We start from the raw sequence: 27,785 nt of genomic DNA on the forward strand, positions 1-27,785 counted from the left end.
TTTTTCATTTTTTTTATACAGAAATCTGTATATCATAGCATTAAAATTTGTATCTACAAATTATTTATCTCAAAAATGGGTAGTTAAAATTCAATCTATTTACAAAGATTTAAAATAGACACATGTATACCTCTATAGACGTATACACATTCGATTAATATCTATATAATATAAGTGTTTTATACATTTACAATTAAAATCAAAGCATTACATCGAAGCAGTGATAGCCCTTGGAAAAGAAACACATCGAAACTGGTTTCATGTGTTCAATATTTATTAATATATTTTTTTATATATGTATATATTTAATTTTTAGGCGCGCATCAGGAAGAGGGTTATTATTTATATTTTTCTTGTGTATAGGTCGAAAAGATGAAATTTTTATTTAAATATAATTTCATCTTTTGCAAATGTGTGTAATTTATTTAATATTTGTTTTTAATTCACTCACTGCTGTTGAAGTATTCAGAAGCGTTGCCTCTGCATATGGGACAGGTACGATTTGACTGGGAAAAGAAAAATATAATGTTAAAATAAATTTTTAATTTAATATAAAATGTACTGCTATTAAAGAAAAGGTAGCAAGAAAACATACATTTCATAAAACACATGAAATGTACACTAGAAACAAAACATATTTTGGATTTCTCAATGACAATTTTACACTCAGGTAATAATCTTGAAATAATATTGTTTATAGAACAAAAGAAATAATACTTTTTCAGTTTTTGAGGTTTGACATGATATCTATATTATAAAGTATAAAAAAAAACTTACCCTGAGCCATTTATCAACACATTTTGTGTGGAACTCGTGTGAACAAGGTAGAACTCGAAGCACCTGTCTAGCTTCAAAATCACACATGCACACCACGCAGGATGTTTGATCTCCTATAAATTAAAATAGTATCAATATATTATAAATATATACAAACATATATATATATATATATATATATATAAATATATATGTATATATATATATATATATATATATATTAATATATATAAATAATTTAATATTAAGCTTAATATAATATGATTATTTAATGTTCATAACAAAATATTTTCTAAAATTGTTAAATTAAAAATATTATGCTTTCAAAAAAATTCTTTCGGAAAAGAATAATATGATAGTATTCTCTGTAAATTATCAACATGATTTTAACACCTAAAATTAAAAAGTTTAAATGATGTTTTAAAAACTGAAACTAATATTTTCATGCACAGATGCATTCAAAGTTAGAATAGTAATTTAGACATACATTTAATTTTAGGTATTCAATATAACATTAATTACGTAAATGAGGTCAATTTTTATTTTAAAATTTTTAGCTTCAAACAATTTTTTTTAATATCAAAATGATTCAAATTTTAATTTTGATTCTGGCTAAAATTCTAAAGCCTATTTATATACTTGAAATAAAAAATATTAACTTTGCAATTCAGTTTATATAATTCTTATAAATATGAGATAAGATTGTTCATTTTGAATCTGATTGATTAAATTCTGTTTATTTACTTTTCATGTAAACATATATAAACGTCATGGTCCAATTTGAAATAAATATTTTGTATAAAAATATGAATAATGAAAGTTACAGTATTTATAATAATATATTAGGAAACATTTAATATCCCTCAAATATTTCATTAGGGTACAGAAAGTTCCAACACTTTGCCTCAAGGCACGTTGCCATGCACCACTAGGATTCCTTTAATAATTAGACTCACCTTGGTAACTAATTCAAATGAGATATTAAAAAAGAATGTTGATACAAAGTTAAAATCAATTATTTTTGTTAATTAATTAAATTACTATCCCAAATATCTATCAATTATAAGAATCTTTTATTAAATCAATTTTCTGCTCTCTTTTTACCTGTATGTGTATCAGCATCGTATTTATAGCTGGGCAGCTGTTCGATTTCGTGTCTGGCGAGCCCCCTTGGCTTGGCCTCTCCGAGTCTTTCTGCCAGAGACAATAGAGCCTCGTAATTCTCGGTTTCTGTTGAATCTGGGGACCCAACCGACCCTGGCATACCACCTGAACCGGGTACGGAACCATCTGGAGGACCGTAGGGCGACAAGGGGAACATTGCACTGAAAAAAATAATAATATATATTGACAACCGCTTAATATGACGTAATCGCACTAGGAATTTGGTTTCCATATAAAATTCCTTAAAAAAACAGCTGTCTAGTCGGATATATTGACCTCGATTACATTGACATGTCGCTTATAATGATCCATTTTTGCAAACAAATATGTCCAATTATAATGACCGACATGATTCTACATGATGTGGCCAAGTCTACGAAAGCAATTGCTATGTCTTTTGTGCACAATAGCACCAGGGACTGTTTTTACAATAAAATTATGTAAAGAAATCAATCAAAAATTACTGATTACTTACATTAAAACATCACTTTTGTATGTTTATGGGTAGGGTAGACCAATTATTAATAGTCCACCACGTCATATCTCGTAAACAAATAAAATTAAAATTTTTTTAAAAAAATATTTGATAGTAGAGGGCAAAAAATGTAAAAATGTATAACCAGTCATCACCATCATTCTTATGACTTTGCTAGCAGAAAATAAGCAGCAATGAGTGGGATAAAAAGGACCAGCTGAACTTTTACTTTGGCAAACAAGTAAGCAATAAAATAGTATAAAGTTTTAAAAAAAGCAATTTTACAAGAGATTAATTGAATAAATTGTTATTCCGGCTCTTCTGATAAATATTTCTGACCAATAACAGATTAATGTAATATACTGTGTTGTCTTTGTTACAATGTACCCACTGAATTAATATTTTGCATTGGTTCAATAATGTAGCATAAAATGCCTTTAAAATTTAATAGAAGAAATTGCATCTGTTCGCCCCCTGGTTGTTCCACTTTACCCCGTATGTGAAGTAAAATGGGTCAGATACCAAATGTTTAAAAAATAGTAAAAAATATAATATTTATATAATTAGGAATTATGTACGTATGCATGTAAGTTTTTCTGAAAATAGTTCGATAGATGCTTCTTTGATGTATGTTATGTGTTGTTCATTGGGTTTAGACAGTATAATTATCGTAAGTCAAATTGGAACGTTGTGCCCCCGCCCTACCCTATGTCAATTTTATTTTATATTAAATTTTAATGTGTCATTTTTATTTTTAACTAGATGACCCGACAGACGTTGTCCTGTACCCAAGTCTACAATTTTTTAATATAATATACTAATATTTACCGTTTACATAAAAATAATAATGAATGATTTTTAAATTATTCTTTACGCCAAAATACATATACATTTATAATATGAGCAATGTTAAATGTAAAACTGCTTTATGAAATGATGAGTCTCAATTCTCACACTATATTAGAAATTTAAGCCTTTTAAACGGTATAACATAACCCTAACCATAATATAACACTGGTACTTCATGTTGGATTAAATTCATTTCATTTTTTTATTATTTAAGATATCCAAAAATGCATCTTAAACTTCTCCTAATCGATGTCGTGAGGGCCGAATTGTATGTATTTATCTTTAATTTCCCATTTGTTGTTATAAAGTGAAATTTTGACAAATTTTAAAAATATTGTGGAAAGATTAGTAAAAGATGCAAAGAAATTATATATTAAAAAAAAAACTATATTGATAATTTAATATCCGAATCTTATGTTGGCGCCCCCTAAAGCGTGCGCTCGTATTTTTCGCATGAATCGCATTAAAGGTAGGACAGGTAATTAATACTTAATTTCATATTTTGAGTGAATTAATTTGTCATATCCTGTTCATATGTGTATCATTCAATCTGCCATACATATACTGTATCTTATATTTTTTTAATTTCTGGCACATCTCGGCTGCTTTTCGGCAATAATAATATAGACATTTCAATGTTTTCATTTGTTTTCAATGCAAACAGTGACATGTCGTTTTTTGCAATTTTTTCCATTTATTTCTACAATATTGCACATACATCCCAGTACTTTATAATCACATACATCCTAGAAAATTTCCTTAACAAACTTCAGAAAGATTTATCAAAATCCGAATAATCGTTTAGAAGGAGTATACGGTGGGTGCTTATGATTCAATATGAAGTTTATATAATAGCAATAAAGCTCAAATTGATTCTACGTTTTAGTTAGAAAACGTTTGTATGAAAAAGGAAAAGGGCTGTTTTTACTGTTTTCCCGGCAATTATTCGATTTTTTTTCACCGTAAGAACCATCCTTGGACTTCAACAAACATTTAAAAAAAAGAATTGGCCAAATTGGTCCAAGTGTTGTTGAGTTATGCGCTTACCAACACATTTTGCGATTCATTTTTATATATGAGAATAAAACGTTTGTATAGGCTTTTCTTTTAAATTACTGGAAAATGTAACATATTTGCACATTAAAAAGTTTTTCTTCAGTACGCTTTTAATGACGACCGGTTAGTATGACGAGATTTCGGCGTCCCTTCGATGTCATACTAAGCGGATTCTACTGTACTATCAATCTGTACAATCTATATATTAGGTTGTCAAATATCTCCCTTCCGCTTTTTTGCTCTTGGTTTATAATACAAAAAGGCGGAAAGGAGATATTTGACAACCTTATGTATATTTATGTTTATTTGCGTTTAAGAACTTCAATTTTTACTTAAGGGGGTCTCCTCATCAGTCAGTTTCAAAAAATCGATTTTTTTATTTTTGCTTCAATCGTTAGATTAATTATTTAAGAATATTCTTGCAAAGTTTGAGAGTCCAACTCAAACTAGTTTAGGATTTACAGGTCCGAGTAGAGTCGCGCGTGGGGCAAGCGCCAGTCAAGCCGCGCAACTTTAAAGCTTATTTTCCGAAAACCGATTTTTGTAAAATTCCGTGCACGATTAAAAATGAACCATAAAAGCTACATATACAAGTAAGACACCGTTTTTTAGATAATTTTATTGTCCATAGATTGAACTAAAAACATGTATTGAAAATTTTCATTTTACAATGTTGTTAACGCAATTACTCCTTAAAAAAGCCCTAAAAAAAACAGTACTTTTTTAAAAAAATGTTAAAAATGTTTAAATTTCAACTTTGAGCCACCATAATAGTCTATGATATGCAGAAAAGCCTTCTGAATAAAGAAGTATTTCCATTTTTAGTTTCAGATAAAAATTACGGGCTGTACCTTGCACGGAGTTTGAGTTGTCAATCGCGAGCTGCTGCGCAAGATTGTTTATAAATCAGCCATTTTTATTTATTTTGACATACAATAAATTTTATTTTGTTGAATAAATACGTGTTCAAAACTATGCAAAAGATCTTTTGTTTCTCTTGTTGTTTTCATGTTCAAAAAAAATTCTGAAAAATCCCTTTTTTTGTAAGCTACTGATGAGGAGACCCCCTTAAACTGATCATTTTCAGCAAATATTTCGCAAAATCGGTTTCTCATTAAAATTTATGAAATCTAAAATTCCTTATGATAAGAAAAATCATTTATACAAATTGGAAATTGGGACATTTGGAAATTGAGAGCGAATGTCAAATCATTGGCACTCGACCTTGCCGTATGAAACTTTCGTTGCAATTGTACGGATTTACACCGTAGACGCGCTTAAAAAAGTTTTACTTCAATTTCTTTTGTTTTTTGTATTGAATTTTCCTTTCTCTTTCTCTTTCGTCTTATGTCTTAGTTGATATTTCTATATTTACCATTATGAGTCCTTTCTACTTTCTACTTACAGGAAATTGAGCAGTATCCCCGAATACGGCGGCGGTGGTGGTGGCGGTTGCGCGTGCTGCGCCACCGACGGCGGCTGCTGCGGTCCATGATGGTGACCACCGGCACCTCCATTCGGATGGTGATGATGATGATGGTGATGGTGGTGGTGGTGCAACCGGTGATGACCTGTGGCGGTGGCCGTTGCCCCGTGACGGTTCAGCGCGTGCACTGTCACCTGCTGTATGCGGCGTCTGATCGGAGGACCGTGGCGGTGGACGGCGGCGACGGCGTGGGCTGCGGCGTGAGCTGCTGCTGCTGCCTGGGCGGCGGCCTGGGCTGCTGCTTGGGCGGCTGCCGCTTGTGCGGCCTGCTGGGGGAAGAAATGATACATAAATAATACAGTTGGGTAATAATATTCTTAGTTTAGATGTAAAGTCGTGATGTTATGCAATTAAGGGCGAAAAATGGTAAGCACGTTCATTATCTAACATTTGCACATTAAATAATCAGATTTCTATTGTACCTTTAATAATATGCGTTAGAGATGGGTAACTCAATCCGGAGTTATCACTCCTAAACAACTCCTATCTCGGAGTGAATCCGAGTAGAGTTGTTTCACAGAATTTGTCATATCCGACTTCCCTAAACTGATATTAATCTTTTAACTTGTTGTTAACTCGTGCAGACATTTACTGTTTTTGACGTTTTTGCTTTGGGAAGAAAGCACCGCTTTCTCGTCTCACAGACACTTTTATACCTTTTAGGTATGAAACTCAAAATAATACCATTGTGTATTTTCCAGAAAATATAAAAATATTACTTCAAGATACAGAACAATAAAATTGTGTTCGCGTATGAATAACTCAAATGTATAATTTATTGAATAGAAAGGGGTCATATTTCTCATATTCATGGGTACCATTACCAAACTACGACAATCTTGGCCGTGAATGACGGCAATCAGGAATATACATACCGAAAAATACACGAAACAAAATACATTTAATCTGGTTTTTCCATTGCCTGAAATAACAACACTTTAGAGTGCAAAATATATCAGTGACGTCAATAATATTTAAGCAGAAAAATATATAGTATTAAATTTTACTTTTACACATTATATAATTGTTAAAAGTAATAATATGCTAATCAAACTACCCGATATAACTTAATTCTCGAATGGAGGTAGCAGAACAAAAATTAGGAATCAGAAGTATTATTATTTTGTTAAAATATTTTATGATAAATGTTTTGCTTTTTACAAAGTTTTCTACATTATTCTTATATAATTAATCCAAACTAGCTGTAAGTGGAATTCTGTCTTGAGGCATTATGGCATCGTGCCTAAGGCAAATTGCTGGAACTTCCCGTACCGAATGTTCGAGGAATACTGAATGTTTTCAAATAGATTATTATAAATATTGTAACATTGTCTAATATTTATGAGAATTATATAAACTGAATTGCAGAGTTGAAAATATTTGTAAAGTATATTAGAACTATAGCCAGAATTAAAAATAAAATCTGAAATATTTTTTATAAAACTAAAAAAAAAAAAAAAAAAAAAAAAAAAAAAAAATTAAAAAAAATTTTTTTTTTTCCAAAATCAATTATTTTGTTAAGACAAGCAGAAAGTTCTTTGAATCATTTAAATCGGACGCTTAGTTCTCTCAAAAACTGCCATTTTTTACATATTTAGCTCCATATCTTCGAAATGGCTGGGCCTGCCTTTGCCAAAAACTAATAAGCACTTCTCCCAATCATTACTAATTGAATGCTTTTTAGATCATTCAAATCAGATACTCCGTTCTCTCAAAAATTCGATTTCTATTTTCTGCACTCTTTGCTCCGTATCTCCGAAACGGCTGGACCTGCCTTTGCCAAAACTAATCAGCTCTTTCCCTATCAATAGGATCGAATGTTTTTTGAACCATTCAAATCGGTTGATCCGTGCGCCCTAAAACGTGACTGGAAATTTGTATCCATACATACATACACACACACACACACACACACACACACACACACACACACCAACACATCCATTTTTTCTGAGGTATGCCAAAACGTTCAAAAACCTTCAAAACGTCGAGAAATGTTAAAATTTTCAATTCCGATTTTCGGCCCATTACAATAACTTACCCTACGGGAAGTTAAAAATCAATTATTCTCTCATCAAAAGAAAATAACTAAATTGAATTTGCTTCTCAAGTTTTGAGTTTTTACTTTGGTTAACACTGTTAAAATTACGAGTCATTGAGTCGATCATGTGGTCGACCGAAAAATTTTACAACTCATCATTTATTTGGGAATTTTTTAGAAAAATTATTTTATTGATAATTATTCATAAATTTTCATTTGAAAAAATTAAATAGGATTTGACAAATCCTCGGATGCATAAACAACGCACTATAGAACACTTTTGTGTCGAGTATTTCGGTTTCAAAATTGTCGGAGTCGTGGAGTTGTTAAGCGGATATAACTCCTCCCTGAAGCGGAGTCAAATCCGAGTCGATCCGGCTTTGGATATGATAAGCCCATCTCTAATATGCATATATTTGTATCTTGGACTAATTTTATTAGACTAGACTACTCATTTTACATTCCTTGCAATAATAATAAAGATTTTGCACTCTATCCCTACGATTATGCCTAAAACAAACAATTTTGATTGTTGCTTATCCTAAATTACATGCATATTCTTGACATTGATCAGAGGATTTTGTATTTCTAGCCTATTTTCTATTCTTAAAATTTAACAATCGAGTTAGTTTTTTTATCAATCATTTATGTCTTAACTAATCAGCACGATCCCCAACCAATATCTTCTATAAATCCTTTACCCAAAACTAGTGGGGCGCATGGCATCATGCTTTAAGGCAAATTGCTGGAACTTCCTGTACCAAAATTTTTGAAAAAAAAAATACTCTGAAAAAATTAGATTTATCAGAAACTATAAATTTTTGACAAAAAAAGACTTATTGAAGAAAAATTATTTTGAAATTTTTTGGAACTTCTGAACTTTTTTTCAAAGCAATCGTACTGCTTTAACTGCATAGAGACAAAATATCGAAGCGCGTAAGCGGTGCGTCGCCGTCGAATGGAACCCATAGGAATGTAAACAAAATTTATACTTATTGTTAAAATCTCTATAAAATATCTGATAATTTGATGTGCATATGTCTAATGACCAGATGGCATTTTTTCTTACTTTTTTACTAATCTCCGAAATCGCTAGACCTGCCTTCATGAAAATTTGATCAGTTTTTCATCTTGTTAATATAAGTAAAATGTTTTCTGAATTATTCAAATCGGACGCTCCGTTCTATTAAAAACTGAGTTACCGTTTTTTGCACTTTTTGCCCCATATCTTCGGAACGGCTAGACCTGCCTTCGCCAAAAACTAATCAGCACGTCTCCTTATCAATACGAATCGAATGTTCTTTGAATTATTCAAATCGCTTCATCCGTGTTCCCGAAATCGTCGACGAAAATTTGTATCCACACACACACACACACACACATTTTTTCTAAAGCATGCCAAAATGTTCAGAAACCTTTGAAACGTCGAGAAATGCAAACATTTTCATTTTCGATTTTTTTGCGATTACTATAACTTTCCCTACGGGAAGTTAACAAGTAAATCAGTGGCTCAAAAAAAAAACCCTATCCTTTACTACCTGATGCTGCGCGGCATTCTGCATCTGCTGCTGATGCGCCTGATGCTGGTGCCAATGCTGCTGTTGCTGCTGATGATGATGATGGAGGTCGATGGCAGTCTCGACCGCCACGCGTGTCCTTATACGAGCGAGCGCCCTTCTCATCGCAGTCTGCTGCTGAAGGACGCCGCCAGCAGCCGAATTAGCGGCTACGGAGCATACGCCCCCATTAGGGGCAGTGGTAAGGCCTACGTTCGGGGGAGCCGCACGACGCGAGCGGATCGTCGGGTAGAGTTCTAGTTGGGCAGACTGAGGAAAATCATGATAATTGATTGACATGATAAAAAATGGAAAGGAAAGCTCTCTTTGTGAAATTGAAATGAAATAAAAAATATACCACAACTTATAGAGCTCTATCCGATGCCGCAAACGCAAATTATACAGTAATTATATATATGTATTTAATTGAAGCCACTGATTTACGTGTTTGGGGAATTTAAATCATTTACTAAAGATTGGAAAGGACTATACAGTAACACAAAATAACACTTAGCAGAAGCACATATATATATATATATATATATATATATATGTATGTATATATATATATTAGGGTGGTCCTTAATATGGACATTTTCGAATTTCCTTGCTCCTAAGGGCTCAAATGGTTCCAAATTAATGAAAACCAATTCTCTGAAAGTTTTAGCTCTAAATATTAACTTTCAGATAGTGCGCAATTCAATCAAACTTCGTATGGAACTAGCACGGAAAAAATTTTGAAATTAAAAAAAAATAATAATAGGTATAACTTAGCGACAAATGAATTAAAAGTGAAAATCCGTGTCATTTTTTATTGAAAATTCAACGTTCTGCAAAATTTTTGATTTTTTCATGCTATTTCCATAGAAAAGTTTGATTGAATTGCGCTCTATATAAAAGACAATATTAAGAGCTAAAACTTTCAGAGAATTGTTTTTTATCTATTTGGAACCATTTGAGCCCCTGGGAGCAAGGAAATTCGAAAATGACTATTTTAAGGACCACCCTAATATATATATATATATATATATATATATATATATATAACAAATGTATTCTGAGTGGATAGATAAATATTAATTTAGAAATATGTACAAACAACACTCTTTTTCGCACTAATTTATTAACCAATAATTTTACAAACGTTTCGAGACTAGTTTTGTCTCATCATCAGTGAGTTATAATTTAAAAACTAAAATATGGAACCTAAATTAGCATTATGTGTTATCCGTCACAAGTCGTCCATTATACATGTGTTTGATATTAAATATATTAATATTTATTTTTTGTCCATTGTGTTTGTTATTCATCATATTACAAACTACAAAAAAGGGCTTTTTTATAATGATTTTAGTTTAGCACGGTTTTTACATGTAAAAGTGGGACCTATCTTCCCTGTAAAACGGCGGATATGTGTATATTCATTGTATAAATTTAGGAAAAAGAAAATTGTGTTTTGATGCGTTGAACTTAACAACACAAGGATAACATATAATGCTAATTTAGGTTTCCATATTTTAGTTTTTAAATTATAGCACAGTGATGTTGAGACAAACCTAGTCTCGAAACGTTTGTAAAATTATTATTTAATAAATTAGTACAAAAAAGAATGTTGTTTGTTCATATTTCTAAATTAATATATATATATATATATATAAATATATATATATATATATATATATATATATATAGACATACATATATATCAAAATCTTAAGTTTCTTACCTCAGTAGTAATGAACAGCGGTGGAGGTGACAGCTGTGCTATTTGAGGAGTTGTGGAGTGTGTAGTAAGCGCCAAGGAAGACAATTGGGGAGCCCGAGGTGCTCCGCCACCTGCTCCATGATGCTGGTGATGCTCCAGAGATTCTGCTATTGCTATCGCTCCATCAGATCTCTAAAAAATTAAAACAATATTTAATACACTACTCATATTTACTTTTATTTATTTGTTTATTGTATACATAGCCCATTAATTCCAGAAGATTTTAAAGAAATAATTAGTATAATACAATTATAATGAGTTAATAGCAAATAATTATCATGTAACATGTTCAAAACATTACTTACAAAAATACATTATGGATCTAATGCAAGCAAATATTTGATATAAACTATAAATAATTTTATAATTTTAATTAAATCTGATTATATGCCAAAAAGTATTTACTAAAACCTCTACAAAGTACAGATGAAAATTTGAACTTGAACTTGCTTTAAAAATGGTAATTAAATATTTTTACAATCCAATACTAACCGTAGGAATGTGTTGATGATACTGTGGTACTGCAATGGCACCAGGTGCTGGTGCAAACTGCGTCAGCCCCAGTTGACAACTAGTCGGGTATTGTGCATGGTATATACCATGTACCTAAAAGAATACATACCAAAAATTAAAATAACGACTTACAATCTGACAATCAATTGTATATGTTTATATCTTTATTTACCTGACAAGGTTGCAAATGTGGTGGATGTCCATTTGAACATAGAGATATGTGTGGTCTTGGAGGATATGACCAAATATGATCTGCAGTCAATGGCAAACTAACTGGCACCTGGAACATAACATAATAATAAGAAATAAATAGTCAGCAAAATATAATATTAACATGAGTATATCTGTAAATGATGTACTTGTGCTTGTTTATACCTACAATTACACTCAAATTATTTAATAATTGATAATGCTCACATTATGAGTGTAATATCAAGTCTTGTAAAAGTACAATTGAGAGCCATCAATATTGTGTAAATAATAAAGATTAGAAGATCTGTTATTTATAAACTATTGGTATTCGTAGTTTAATATATCCCATTATATTTATTAATGTATTTATATATATATATATATATATATATATATATATATATATATATCTTATATATAAAAATGGAGCTCTCTTTCAAATGTCCGAATAAAACTCGAAAACGGCTGAATCGATTTGGCCAGTCTTAGTCTTGAAAAATTCGTGCCAATCCAGAGAAAGTCCAAAAGGTGAGGAATTATTTCAAATCCGCGTAGAAACTTTACATTTTTAATTTGAAAATTTTTGTAGAAGCGTAATTCAAATAAAACAATGGACGGTGGCAATTTCGTGAAATGTCAAACGCTTTTGACAGATGATGTTCAATTACGTTTAATAGGATGTTTTACGCGCATATTATTTATTTATGATAAATTTGTAGTAAGTAGTTTTGTTTGTAGTTTTATTTATATACAAAAACGTTAGTAAACGGGCCGCAAGTGTTACTAAAGACTCAAAATATCAACTTTTTTGAAATGTTAATATGAAAATGCACTTTTTGGCACATTTTTCTCAAACACGGTGCTCTGAAAGATCTCATTTGTATAATTATATACTCATTGGTATATATAAAACATTTTCTAGGTTATATTATTTTTTATTTATCTTATTTAAATTCAGAACCCAAATTTGGTATCGATCAAATGGACATTTTGTCGAATAACATTTTTCCAGTTATAATTTCCCAGAATTTATCGCAGAATAGATAGTAATATATGAAGGTCCGGGATTAAAAAGGTCCACCACCGATGTGCCAGAAATCAGTAAAGTTAAGCATTGTTTAACAACAATATTTGAAAGTAGAGGAAAAAAGATGTATAGCCAGCTACAAACTTGATTTGAAAACGATAATCTTTGAAATGGGGGAGATAAACGGTAATCTTTGAAAATCCATAATAAAAGTATTTTCTTCCGTTGGTAGTTTTAGCATTAGTTAAAAATGTAATTATTTTGTAAAATATATTTAAAATTATAATAAGGCTTTAAACCTTTTGCCAACTGCCCGTTACAAGTTACCCCGCATATAGGATAAAAAGGTCTAGGTAACAAATTTTTGAAAGACGTCAAAAGAGCACATTTCTACAATGATGAAGTAGAAGTCAGTTTACTGAACGTAGTCAGATAATTGTTCGTTTGATATGTGTTATTTGTTGTGATATAATTGGTTTGATTTATATAATATCATTAATATTTGCTCAAAGTCAAATTGGACCTTTGTGCCTCGCCCTGCTCTACATATATACTTTTTACTAAATTTACTTTAATTCATCGAATGTTACTTAAAACTTCTAAAAAAGCAGGATAAAGAAGAAATACTTAATTAATTTTTTATCTCTCCTCGCAAAAATTTGAATTTTTTTTATAAGCTCAGTAATATTATTTACAATTACACACAATATCCAGAATCTAAAAAGAATCTGAAAAATTTGAAACGTAATCAATAAGTCGAAAGACCAAGAAATACTTGGATTGAATTATACCATGTTTACTATAGAAAGTGTATAAAACTTCCAGTTGCTATAGAAGCATGTTTGCTATAGAAAGTGTATAAAACATCCAGTTTGATTGTGTTGACAAAATATAGATAAACTAGTGGGATTTATTGTTTTTATAATTCCTCACTGTATATAGCATTGAAATAACACATCCTTATACACTGAAAGTATTAATTTTTTTGATTCTCTAGAAATTGTTTAGAATATACCTTACTTAGCAAAACAACGTTTGCCGGGTCAGCTAGTATATATATATATATGTACTTACATTTATATCAACTACCAGAGATGGTTGATGTGTCGAAGGAGCTGTTGTCTGGAACAGAGGTGTAATTCCTTCAGGCCAACTGTTGCGATCACGATATCTGGCTCTTCTCAAAGGCGGTGGACTAAAATAAATATCACATCATATTGAATTGCACACAACTCTAATTTACAAAACTATTATATGTATTTGTTGATATCTGGAGAATCGAAATAAATTTCATTCACAATTTCAGTCCAAGAAATACCAATACGTACCTGCTCTGCATATGCGGAGGTCCATTACCATTACCATTCTGGTGTCCATTAATCAGTCCATTATTACCAACCGGGTTGTTATTATTCGAAGACAAATGATGTCTAGGGCTTCGGCGTTGTCTAACAAGCGGAGGAGGATGTAGGAGTGGCCCCTGGTCATTCCAGCTCCCCTGAGATGGATTGTTCATTGAAGAACTGGAAGGTGTCGCATTTTCCCTAGGCCCATCGTCTCTTATCCGAAGAGATCTTGTGGAGACTAGCCTTCTGCGCTTGCGAGATGGACTGCTTGAGGAATTGTCTTGGGAGGAATGGGGGCTGTTGCTACCTGGACCTAAAAAAAAATTGTTTTGAATATTTATGGTTTTTGAGTGAATTTAATTGTGGACTTACTGTTTGGTGATCCGCTGTTGTTTGGTGAAATGCTTGCTGAGTTATTTGAACTGCCTGATCCATGTTTAACAGAATGTTCCACTTCCATGGACCATGCACCATCCTGGGGCAACCCAGGCGATATCATATTATCTATAAGAATAAAATATAAGATTATTAACTTTTTATTAAGGGTAAGTTATTGTAATGGGCCGAAAATCGGAATTGAAAATTTTTACATTTCTCGACGTTTTGAAGGTTTCTGAACATTTTGGCATACCTCAGAAAAAATGGATGTGTGTGTGTGTGTATGTATGTATGTATGGATACAAATTTCCAGTCACGTTTTAGGGCGCACGGATCAACCGATTTGAATGGTTCAAAAAACATCCGATTCCTATTGATAGGAAAAGAGCTGATTAGTTTTTGGCAAAGGCAAGTCCAGCCGTTTCGGAGATACGGTGCAAAGAGTGCAGAAAATAGAAATCGTATTTTTGAGAGAACGGAGTATCCGATTTGAATGATCTAAAAAACATTCAATTAGTAATGATTGGGAGAAGTGTTTATTAGTTTTTGGCAAAGGCAGGCCCAGCCATTTTGAAGATACGGAGCTAAATATGTAAAAAATGGCAGTTTTTGAGAGAACTAAGCGTCCGATTTAAATGATTCAAAGAACTTTCTGCTTGTCTTAACAAAATAATCGATTTTGGTAAAAAAATTCGTCCCATTTTTTTTTTTTTTTTGTATATCGAAAATATTTATTTTTAATTCTGACTATAGTTCTAATATACTTTACAAATAATTTCAACTCTGCAATTCAGTTTATATAATATTTATAAATATTAGACAATGTTACAATATTTATAATAATCTATTTGAAAACATTCAGTAATCCTCGAACATTTCGTTACGGTACGGGAAGTTCCAGCAATTTGCCTTAAGGCACGATGCCACCCACCCCACTAGTTTATTTTCTTTTGTGAGTAAACTAAATTTGATACCAATCTATTTCAATTATCCTCACCTCTACCATTCCAATAAGATTGATAATCTCCTCCTCGATCCATCATATCAGACCTTGAAGAGCTGCCCATTCCCGAGCTGCTCATATTTCTAAAATCTCTATTCCCTCTCTGCATCGGCCCATCCTGAACACCTCTGGGTCCCATCATATTGGGACCGTTTCTCATACTGGGTCTGTCCTGGGGCCCCGATATGCTGTTCCTTCTGTCGCCGTTCTGGTCGGAGGGCATTTCTGGTCCAAAAGAGAAAACCTGCCCTACGCTGCGGGACGACAACGGTTTGGGGTAGGTTTGGTCTTTGGGGCTGTTGCGGTCGCTGCCGTTGCCCTCACTAGGGATAAAAGAAATAGTTAGTTTGTGAATTTATTTTAGCCAATGACCACTCATATATACATTTATTTATTAACTTCCCGTAGGGCAAGTTATAGTAATCGCAAAAAAATCGAAAATGAAAAATTTTATAGATCTTTACGTTTCAGAGCTTTCTGAACATTTTGGCATACCTTAGAAAAAATGGATGTATGTGTGTGTGTGTGTGTGTATGTGTGGGTGTATGTGTGTGTGTATGTATGTACGTGTGTGTATGTATGTGCGGATACAAATTTTCGTCGACGATTTCGAGAACACGGATCAACCGATTTGAATAATTCAAAAAATATTCGATTCGTATTGATAAGGAGACGTGCTGATTAGGTTTTGGCAAAGGCAGGTCTAGCCGTTTCGAAGATACGGGGCAAAAAGTGCCAAAAACGGTAACTCAGTTTTTAAGAGAACGGAGCGTCCGATTTAAATAATTCAAAAAACATTTCACTTGTATTGACAAGATGAATAATCAATAAAATTTTCATAAAGGTAGGTCTAGCGGTTTCGGAGATATGGAGGAAAAAGTAAAAAAATGAGCCATTTGGCGGTCAAAAATGATCATTAGACATATGCTCATCAAATTATCAGATATTTTATAGAGATTTTAACAATAAGTATACATTTTGTTAACATTCCTATGGGTTCCGTACCAATGCTTATGCGTTAGACAGCGACGCGGCGCTTACGCGCTTTATATTTTGTCCCTATGCAGTTAAATCAGTATGATTGCTTTGAAAAAAAGTTCAGATCTTCCACAATATGTCAAAATAAAGAATTTTTTTTTTTTTTTTTAAGAGTAATTTTTTGTCCATATATATAGTTTCTCAAAAATCTTATTTTTTCAAAGTACATTTTTTTCAAAAATGTTAATCGTTTTTAAAAAATTAATAATTTTTGGTAGGGGAAGTTCCAGCAATTTGCCTTAAGGCACGATGCCTTAATTGCCTTAAGACAGAATTCCACTTGCAGCTAGTTTATTTATTTATTTATATATTTAACGCCTAAGGCAATAATACAATATAGTTACATTTTGAAGTGTACTAATTATAAACTAAAGAGATAATATGTGAGAAAATTAGAGTATTAAGAGTTCATAGATAACTGGTATATATATATATATACATAGCACTCAATATAAACTACAAACATATAACATTAAAAAAAAACTAATAAATTTAAACATTTAATACACTATAAATCACTACTTAAGACAGTCTTTTAAGAATAATTTTTCTGGCTTGATTTTTTATATTTGTCACCGACAGGCCAAAGATATCATTCTCAGAAGCAAATTCATTTACTGTATCTATTGTAACTTAAAAACAACTCATCTAATACAAACTAATTATTATAAATTTAATTTTGCAGGAAAAGACTGAAGAAAAAGGAATAAAATATGAGAGAATAATTTCAAATAGGCAGTTTATTATAAGTATATTTATATTATTGTAATTGAATCTTAAGTCATTTAATTAATATGAATACAATATAAAACAATTTAGTTCAAAATTGAGTAATCTACATCTTTTTCAAAAAGAAAATTTTCTAGAGCAACTCTGCATAAAAATATAATCTAGGCTCATTGTGTTTGTAAAAAAATACATAACTATTATATCTGTGTCATAATTTATAAAACAATCGTTTGATACGAATGATTTATATGAGAAATATGCTTAGGATTAAATATTATAAAATAGTTACTGATATCAAATCTCTACAACAATCTACTATTAAAAACATAATCAAAACCCAGAAATGTATGCAAAAATAAATACTTCTGTACCAATGTTTGTGCCATATCCATCCAATGCATAATTTTTATAAACATAATACTAGTTGTGTATGGCTTCGTGCTTTAGAGCAAATTGCTGGAACTTCCCGTACCGTAATGAAATGTTCGAGGAATATGAAATGTTTTCGAAGAGATTATTATAAATACTGTAAAATTGTCTAATATTTATAAGAATTATATAAACTGAATCAAAAAGTTAAAATTATTTATTTAAAATATATAAGTGAGCTTTAGAACTTTAGCCAGAATCAAAAATAAAATCTGAATTAATTTCAATATACAAAAAGAAATTGGAAAAAAATCCCAAAAGCAATTATTTTGTCAAAACAAGCAGAAAGTTTTTTGAATCATTCAAATCGAGTGCTTAATTCTCTTAAAAACTGCCATTTTTGACACATTTAGCTCGGTATCTCCAAAATGGCTAAACCTGCTTTTGACAAAAACTAATCAGCCTATCAATAGGAATCGATTGTTTTTTAACCATTCATCATTCAAACCATGAAAAAATGCAGACATACAATACACACACACACACACACACATTCATATTTTTTCTGAGGTATGCCAAAATGTTCAGAAACCTCTAAAACGTGAAGATATGCAAATTTTTTCTTTTTCGGTTTTCGTCCCATTACTATAACTTAACCGACGGAAACTTAATAAAATCTTAGTCTAATACTTACTTAAAACATTGTTCATATTCACTGTATTCCTTGAACCAGTTCTGCATCCGATTGCTTCTATTCGAATTCTGGTTCCTGTTTCCCATCGAACTGATGCTCCCACCTTGAGGCATCGAACGATTAGCTCCTGATGGCATGCCTTGTGTAGCACCTGAACCACGATTTTGGAAAGTCGGTGAAGTCCTAAAAAAATAATTAATACTTTAATATATATTGAAACTTACATTTGTAAATAATAAATCAACTCCGAAGTGGCTGGATCTGTTTTTCTCAAAGACTAATCAGCAATCAATAGCAATCGAGTGTTTTTTGAATCATTAAAATCGGTTGATCCGTGTTCCCGATTTTTTATTTATTTATTATTCATAGCAAGCTATACAAAGTACATTCAGCTGCATTTGTTACAGTTATTTATTAATTGACGGCGTGAGAAGGATCGCTATCCTGCGATAGCGCCTTCATAGAAGTTATGTTATATTTTGTAGTAAATCATTGCAGATTCTTTTTTTGAGACGCTTTGGTGGTAAAGGCTTGAGCAGATCTAACGCTAATATGTTTGGATGACGACTTAGACGAGTAAAGACTAATTTTTTCTTCTATAGTTCGAATTCTGAGATCTTGATGTATCAACCAATTGGGAACGTATTTTGGAGCGTTCACGATTTCTTTCAAAATTTTATTTTGGAACCTTTGTAGAATAATTACGTTCGATTTACTGGCCGCACCCCATAGTTGTAGACCGTAGGACCATATTGGTTTAATAATTGTCTTGTATATTAGGAGTTTATTTTCTATTGTGACTCGTGATTTCCAGCCCATTAACCAATTAAGTTGCCTACGTGTTAATTCAAGCTGCTGACGCTTCTTTAGAATATGTTCATGCCAGGTTAATCTTCTATCTAAATGTATTCCCAGATATTTAACAACATTGGATACAGGAACCAAATCACCATTCAATCTAACAGGGGGGCATGAACCTTGTTGTAAGGTAAAAGTAACGTGAACTGATTTAGAGTTATTCACTTTTATTCTCCATAGTTTCATCCACTTTTCTACTTCATCTACTGAATTTGTCAAGGAAAATTTGTATCCGCACACACACACGCATTAATTTTTTCTAAGGTATGCCAAATGTTCAAAAACTTCTGAAACGTTAAGATATGCAAAAAAAATTTTATTAACTTCCCGAAGGAGAAGTTTATGTTTTCATCAAAAAATCCGATTCGCTAATTTTATGTTTTCTCGACGTTTCAAGCCATTCTGAATCGAATGAGACCAAATTTGAAAAAAGTATGTGTGTGTGAACAGATTTTTGCCGTAAATCGACGTTTTCTTCAAAACGGCTGGACCGATTTCAAAATCGTGCTGATTAGTTTTTGGTAAAGATCGGCCGGGCCGTTTTCATGTAATAAAGTTTAAAAAAAAAATCGACGATTTTCATGATTTTTTTGACGGTAGATACCATAGTTTTCTAGGTCATACTAAAATATTACGGCCCTACGACAACTCGTTTAGCTTTAAAAATTCGTCAAAGTTTGCAAAAATTGGTATCGTTTTATTGACATTTGTCAAAATGAGATCTTTGATCGACGTTTTCTCAAAAACGCCTTAACCGATTTCAAAAATTTAAAAACCATTTGATGTATTTCGGTGAGGACTATCGTTTGTCAGTTTTGTGCGACGATCTGCCAATCCGTTTCTTTATAATTTGAAAAAAGTGTTAAACTTTTCGTCCACATTGAAGCTCATACTACCAAATCGATTATAGAAAATCAAAAACTGTTCGAAAGATATTAGTTGGTCGTGATACTGATTAGTTTTAGGTGAAAATCTATCGAGCCGTTTTCTTGTAATTAACTGTTGAAAAAAAATTTAAGCCGATTTTATGGATTTTTTTTAGTGATATATACATGGTCTTATAGAACTTACTGAAATATTACGGCCTTACGACAAATAGTTTGATTTTAAAAATTCATCAAAGTTTGAGAAAATGAGTAGTTCTTTTGAGATTTGTTAAAATTAAAATTAGACTATTTACTTGGTATAATGATAGAGTACTTGGTCTTGAACATAATAAACCATTAAAGTCCCGAAAACTGGTTCAATTATATAAAATTTGCATTTAGAAAATACTCCGAGTCAAAGTGTTCGTTCGTTTCAATTATGTGTAATAAATCCACTCGGAATACTTTTAATGACTCATAAATTAATTTATATTTTATTGATTAAGTCGATTATTTAAACATATCGGGAAGTTCATGTAACTTGCCTCAAGGCTAAATACCAACCAACTAGTTTTCGAATTTTAGACAATTACAATAACTTGCCCTAGAGGAAGTTAATAACTAGGATCAAGGTAACAAAAAAATGAAGCTTCAAAGTATAAGACACTACATTTCCGATAACATGCTCTTGCAAATAAATAATTATCCTTTATCCTTTATCCCTTATCTCCTTATTACCTGTTATTGGCCGCCGAATAGTTCCTCCCGATGGCTCCGCTGCCGGAGCCCCCGTTTCCGTTGGGTCCTCCGCCCCACATGTTTCCGCCCCCGTTTAAATTGTTCGAACTCGGCGGAAGTGCATACAGCATTGTGGTGCGCGGTCTCGAACGGGGCGAATAACAGAATGTCCTGCGCATCGTGGTTCCATGATTGCTGGGGTTCATCGTAGGGGCTCCTCCAGAGACCCTCCTGTCTTTGTTTACTGCCTCTTTGAAGGACTCGACAGTATGTCCTCTCTGCCCCGATAAGGGCACCCCTGGAAAAGGAGAAAAGATACATTAGAAATATTGAAAATAAAAATGATATATGTCTGTCGTTATAGCATCTTAGTGTAAATATAATTATAATTTGGTGTAAGAGGCATTTTGCCGTTTTTTCTATTATTATTGGCCTCGTAAAACAGATATTAAACAATTTTTTTTTCTTTTTTCTTCAAAAAAATTCTTCAAATCTATATCAATTTACTCGCTGCACTCGAGCAGGATACGAACTGAGTATCCCTGTACGTGCTGGCCTTGTTTCAATCGACTTAATCTAGCTATTAACAAATATTCATTAACGGTGTATGTACCAAAGGCGCAATTCATAATTTCAAACTCTGATAATTTTTTATAATTCAACCAAATTATTTTTTTTAATTTGAAAATTTGTTTTAATTGACTTATATAAGTATGAAAAGAGCTATTAAAAACATACTGCCATAATTCAACCACTTTTCATAGGCCTATAATATTTTAGAATGTTCGTTTTAGAAATTCTATCGATGGGAAAAGTTTTAATAAAATTATATAAAAAGTCACATTAACGAAACATTGTGTTACGTATAATATGTCACATTAACGAAACATTGTGTTAAATATAGTATGTTACATTAACGAAACGTGGCTCTACGTATTTTCAACTTAAGTTTGCAAACGTCGAACAACCAAGGACACTTTTTTATATTTATCTTTATAGCTTTGTTATTTAACATAATTAATATATAGTATTATATATCAAATTAAAGGTAATAAAATTGCCTACAAATCTGCGTGTAAAAATTTATAACCTTTCTAATAAAATCTAAAAAAAATGTAATCAAAATGGCTTATACAGCATTAGTTTCATCGGTTACAGATTTTTGTATAGAGATTTATTTTGTTATAAAAAATTAAAATATACCAAAAATACAACATATCATATTATATCGTTAAAAAGTTTATAAAATTATCTATAAAACTACGTATGAAAATCCATAATGTTTCTAACAAAATTATATAAAAATAATTTAAATTTTGATATCAAAATGGCTTCTATAAGATTAGTCATCGGCTGCAGTATTTTATACCTGCGTGTATTTTATTATAAATAATTAAATATAACAATCAAAATATATATTGTCTGCATATAATGTTAAATATATTCTCTAACAAAATTAAGTAAGAAAAATATGTGAAATTCTAAATTTTGCATCTAGTTATTAGTCGTTTGGTTACTTTTTTATTAGCATAATTAGTATAAGATCCATATATATTTTTAATTTATTATATTATATTGTTAAAAAGCTTATTAAACCATTTATTAATCTGCGTATAACATTTGATAAGGTTTCTAACAAAATTATATAAATAGATGTTTTAAATTTTGAAATCAAAATGGCTTCTATAACATTATTAGTCATCAGTTGCAGTAATTTATAACTGCGTTTATTTTATTATAAATAAATAAAATATAACAATTAAAATACATATGCTAAAAATCTAGTGAAATTATCTACTTATCGGCATATAATGTTTAATAACATTCTAAACAAAATTATATAAAAAACATATGTGAAACTTAAAATTTTATTTTAAATCTTTATTTATTAGTCCTTAGTTACAGTCGTTTATGTTAAGCAGGATTGTTCTAAAACTCATATATATTCTTAATATATTAAATTATATCGTTGGAAAATCTATAAAATTATCTACAAATCTGTGTATAGCAACTTACAAGTGCACATTTGGCTTCAACGCTTTGGCTTAATAATGGATTTATTAATTATATTCACTTATTATGATCAATTAGAAGGTTAATACAAAAATCTATAATTGCAAAAATGTTAATCTTGCAAAAATCATCAAAAAGTTAAATTTTACTTCACTTCTTCCAATGTCGGTGCAAATCGATTCAGAATAGCTTCAAAAACGTGGAAAAGTAATAAAATAAATTTTCTGACAAAATATAAATATTATATTGACATTATTGTACTCAATTAGAAAGTTGATACAAAAATCTATAATTACCAAAAAACTTGATCTTACAAAAGTCGACGAAAAGTTAAATTTTACCTCACCTCTTCCAATTTCGCTGCCAAACGATTCAGAGTAACTTATAAAACGTGAAAAAGTAATAAAATAATTTTTGTGGCAAAATATAAATATTATATTGGCATTATTGTACTCAATTAGAAAGTTGATACAAAAATCTATAATTACCAAAAAACTTGATCTTACAAAAGTCGACGAAAAGTTAAATTTTACCTCACCTCTTCCAATTTCGCTGCCAAACGATTCAGAGTAACTTATAAAACGTGAAAAAGTAATAAAATAATTTTTGTGGCAAAATATAAATATTATATTGGCATTATTGTACTCATTTAGAAAGTTGATACAAAAATCTGTAATTGCCAAATATCTTAATCTCAACAAAAATCGACAAAAAGTTAAATTTCATCTCACCTCTTCCAATGTCGGTGCCAAACGATTCAGAGTAACTTATAAAACGAGAAAAAGTAATAAAATAATTTTTGTGGCAAAATATAAATATTATATTGGCATTATTGTACTCAATTAGAAAGTTGATACAAAAATCTGTAATTGCCAAATATCTTAATCTCAACAAAAATCGACAAAAAGTTAAATTTCATCTCACCTCTTCCAATGTCGGTGCCAAACGATTCAGAATAACTTCAAAAACGTGGAAAGTAATAAAATAAATTTTCTGGCAAAATATAAATATAATATTATATCACATTTTTATAATACAGGTTTCGTTATTTTATATATTTGTTACTTATATAAGAAAATTGAGTTACGCATTTCTTATGAAAAGAATTTTTCTGGTGTTTATTTCATATTTTGGCTAGTGTAGAAAATATTACGTTATTCAATTCTACATTTTGAGGAATGATGTTTTAATTTAATAAAGATCAGATATGAAATCATTAAACTATTTTTGAGCCAAAAAATTTTCATAAAGTGAATTTTCAATTATAATGTAAATTCTAATAATATATTGACTTGTTTTATCAAAATAATATATATACACATAAATCCGCTTTTGATCAAAAATGCTTAAACTAAAGGAAACTCACTAATTAAGGGGTTACACCACGGTAGATTTTTCGAAAAACCAAAAAATTTTTTGGGCTAGAAATATACTGTAAACTATATTATATTACATTGACATTGTTGTACTCAATTAGAAGGTTAATACAAAAATCTATAATTGCCAAAAAACTTGATCTTACAGAAGTGGACAAAAAGTTAAATTTTACCTCACCTCTTCCAATGTCGGTGCCAAACGATTCAGAATAACTTAAAAAATGTGAAAAAGTAATGAAATAAATATAAATATTATATTGACATTATTGTACCTAATTAAAATGTTAATACAAAAATCTATAATTGCCAAAAATCTTAATCTTACAAAAATCCACAAAACGTTAAATTTCATATCACCTCTTCCAAAGTGAGTGCCGAACGATTTAGAATAACTTCAAAAACAAGGAAAAGTAATAAAATAAATTTTCTGGCAAAATATAAATATTATATTGGCATTATTGTACTCATTTAGAAAGTTGATACAAAAATCTGTAATTGCCAAATATCTTAATCTCAACAAAAATCGACAAAAAGTTAAATTTCATCTCACCTCTTCCAATGTCGGTGCCAAACGATTCAGAGTAACTTATAAAACGAGAAAAAGTAATAAAATAATTTTTGTGGCAAAATATAAATATTATATTGGCATTATTGTACTCAATTAGAAAGTTGATACAAAAATCTGTAATTGCCAAATATCTTAATCTCAACAAAAATCGACAAAAAGTTAAATTTCATCTCACCTCTTCCAATGTCGGTGCCAAACGATTCAGAATAACTTCAAAAACGTGGAAAGTAATAAAATAAATTTTCTGGCAAAATATAAATATAATATTATATCACATTTTTATAATACAGGTTTCGTTATTTTATATATTTGTTCCTTATATAAGAAAATTGAGTTACGCATTTCTTATGAAAAGAATTTTTCTGGTGTTTATTTCATATTTTGGCTAGTGTAGAAAATATTACGTTATTCAATTCTACATTTTGAGGAATGATGTTTTAATTTAATAAAGATCAGATATGAAATCATTAAACTATTTTTGAGACAAAAAATTTTCATAAGGTAAATTTTCAATTATAATGTAAATTCTAATAATATATTGACTTGTTTCATCAAAATAATATATATACACATAAATCCGCTTTTGCTCAAAAAGGCTTAAACTAAAGGAAACTCACTAATTAAAGGGGTTACACCACTGTAGATTTTTCGAAAAACCAAAAAATTTTTTGGGCTAGAAATATACTGTGTACTATATTATATTACATTGACATTGTTGTACTCAATTAGAAGGTTAATACAAAAATCTATAATTGCCAAATATCTTCGTTAAAAAGTTAAATTTTACCTCACCTCTTCCGATGTCGGTGCCAAACGATTCAAAATAACTTCAAAAACGTAGGAAATGATTTAAACAAAATTTCTGACTAAATACCGAAATATGATTGACGTCTGCACCCGACTACTTCCGAACTCGTAATGAATGTTAAAATGGCAACTGGCAACATAGCACCTAATGTTCTCGGTTCTCGTTCGGTTCGTGTTCGACTCCAACATCGAACCCAATCATTTTTAAACAAATCCATCGGTAATGTTTTCGCAAAATTATTGTAAATATAAATATAATTGTGCGAACAACAAGCGAACGGATGTTGTTTGGAATTTAAGAACTCCGAACATGTTTTTATCCATTTGTTCCATTGTTTTTGCATCGAACATTTATCTATAATAATGGTAATGATAATGGATCAATTAATACACTTCGAGGTTTCGTAACACCAAAAATTTCCAAAATTATAAATTTCAAAATGTTAACTTGAAAAATGATGTTCTATTAATATAATAATGACTCTGCACGGATCAGAGAGATGGACTCTAAGAAAAACCGACAATTGAAAAACAACTAACGAATCTTTGTTCAGTGACTCACGAAAGAATTCTACTGATAAAGGAATAAGCTACTACTTAACTTGCAGAAGAAAAATATTTAATGAGTGCAGAAAAAGAACTCTACTGACTAGCTATTTGAATCTCACATTGAGAGAAAATCATGAAATATTACGTGGTAATTAGTTTGTCCTGAATTTGAAAAAAAAACTCCATTATTTTTCAAATAAATTCCTAAAATCATATGGTTTTTTGATTTTGGGTGGGAGAGAGAATGTTAATTTTAAATATCACCGGGTATCACCAAGGAGGATCCAAAAATCCTTAAAAATTGATCACTTGATCAATTTTGATTTCAAAATTTAAAACATCTATTTATATAATTTTGTTAGAAACCTTATCGAATGTTATACGCATATTTATAGATGATTTTATAAGCTTTTTAACAATATAATATATTAAAAATATACCTGGTACATATAATAATTATGCTAAGTATAAAAAATGTAACCAATGACTAATATAACTAGATGCAAAATTTTATATTTCACATCTTTTTTTTTACTTAATTTTATTGGGAAAATATATTATACCGTATACACAGATTAGTAAATAATTTTATTAGGTTTTTAACAATATATAATATAATTGTCACATTTTAATTATTTTTAATAAAATAAACGTCGATACAAAAAACCGCAACCAATGAAGCTATGTTATAGAAGCCACGTTTGAATATTTTTTTAAAAATTTTGTTAGAAAGATTATAAAGTTTTACACGCAGATTTGTAGATAATTTTATTAGCTTTCATTTGATACATAATAATATATTTTAATTAGTTTAAAAAACAAAACCACAAAGGTAAATATAAAAAAGTGTCCTTATTTGTTTGAAGTTTACAAACTTAAGTTGAAAATACGTAACACAATGTATCATTAATGTAACATTCTGTACGTAACACAATTTCGTTAATGTGATATATTATTCGTAACACAATTTCAGTTAAGGTGTTTTTTTATTTGATTTTATTAAAGTTTTCCTAGCGTTATAATTTCTAAAATATTATAGGCCTATGAAAAATGGTTAAATTATAAAAAATATCATAGTTTGTAATTATGAACAGCGTCTTTGGAACGTACACCGTGAATGAATCATTGTTAATAACTATTAAGTCGATTAAGGCAAGACTGGCAGATACAAGGGTACTCAGATCGGATCCCGATCGAGTATAGACTTGGTAGAATTTTCCTGAAGAAAAAAAAAGGCAAATATCTTTTTTATTATGCAAAATGCCTCTCAAATGGATCCTGATGAGCAAACTACCTTTTGCGATGTGATGCTAGAGAAGAATAGAAAAAATAAAATCGAAGCAATTGTAAAAAGAAAACGAAACTGGGTTGGGCTGACGTATCTATTGCAAACTCCACTGATGAGCAAAATTAATAAATATAAGGATGATAAGGACAATACTGAGGGGTTGTCCATTAATCATGTGAGGATTACTAAAATCCCCTTTTTAGGAGTTTGACTTAAAATCACAAAATATCACGTGGAGGAAGAGGGATCTAGTAACATATCACG

The 27,785-nt window shown here is 30.5% G+C and overlaps 1 protein-coding gene across 1 annotated transcript; it reads right to left on the reverse strand.

Annotated features, from left to right (window-relative positions):
* Nucleotides 1-232: 232 nt before the first annotated feature.
* Nucleotides 233-25,902, reverse strand: LOC113388579 (atrophin-1-like). The gene is made up of 15 exons (XM_026625948.1): nt 25,752-25,902; nt 20,921-21,218; nt 18,459-18,641; nt 15,623-15,951; nt 14,620-14,751; nt 14,230-14,560; nt 13,976-14,096; nt 11,855-11,962; nt 11,662-11,775; nt 11,131-11,301; nt 9,387-9,674; nt 5,727-6,076; nt 1,882-2,102; nt 778-890; nt 233-506 (listed from the first exon to the last, which is right to left on the reverse strand). Exons 1-15 carry the CDS (start codon nt 25,900-25,902, stop codon nt 444-446), a joined length of 2,973 nt encoding a protein of 990 aa, XP_026481733.1. The 3' UTR covers nt 233-443.
* Nucleotides 25,903-27,785: the final 1,883 nt, after the last annotated feature.

Source organism: Ctenocephalides felis, unplaced genomic scaffold (genome assembly GCF_003426905.1).
Source record: "Ctenocephalides felis isolate EL2017-DRISC unplaced genomic scaffold, ASM342690v1 CF-g0.4_SCAFFOLD_03572, whole genome shotgun sequence".
In the NCBI taxonomy this organism is placed as follows: domain Eukaryota; kingdom Metazoa; phylum Arthropoda; class Insecta; order Siphonaptera; family Pulicidae; genus Ctenocephalides; species Ctenocephalides felis.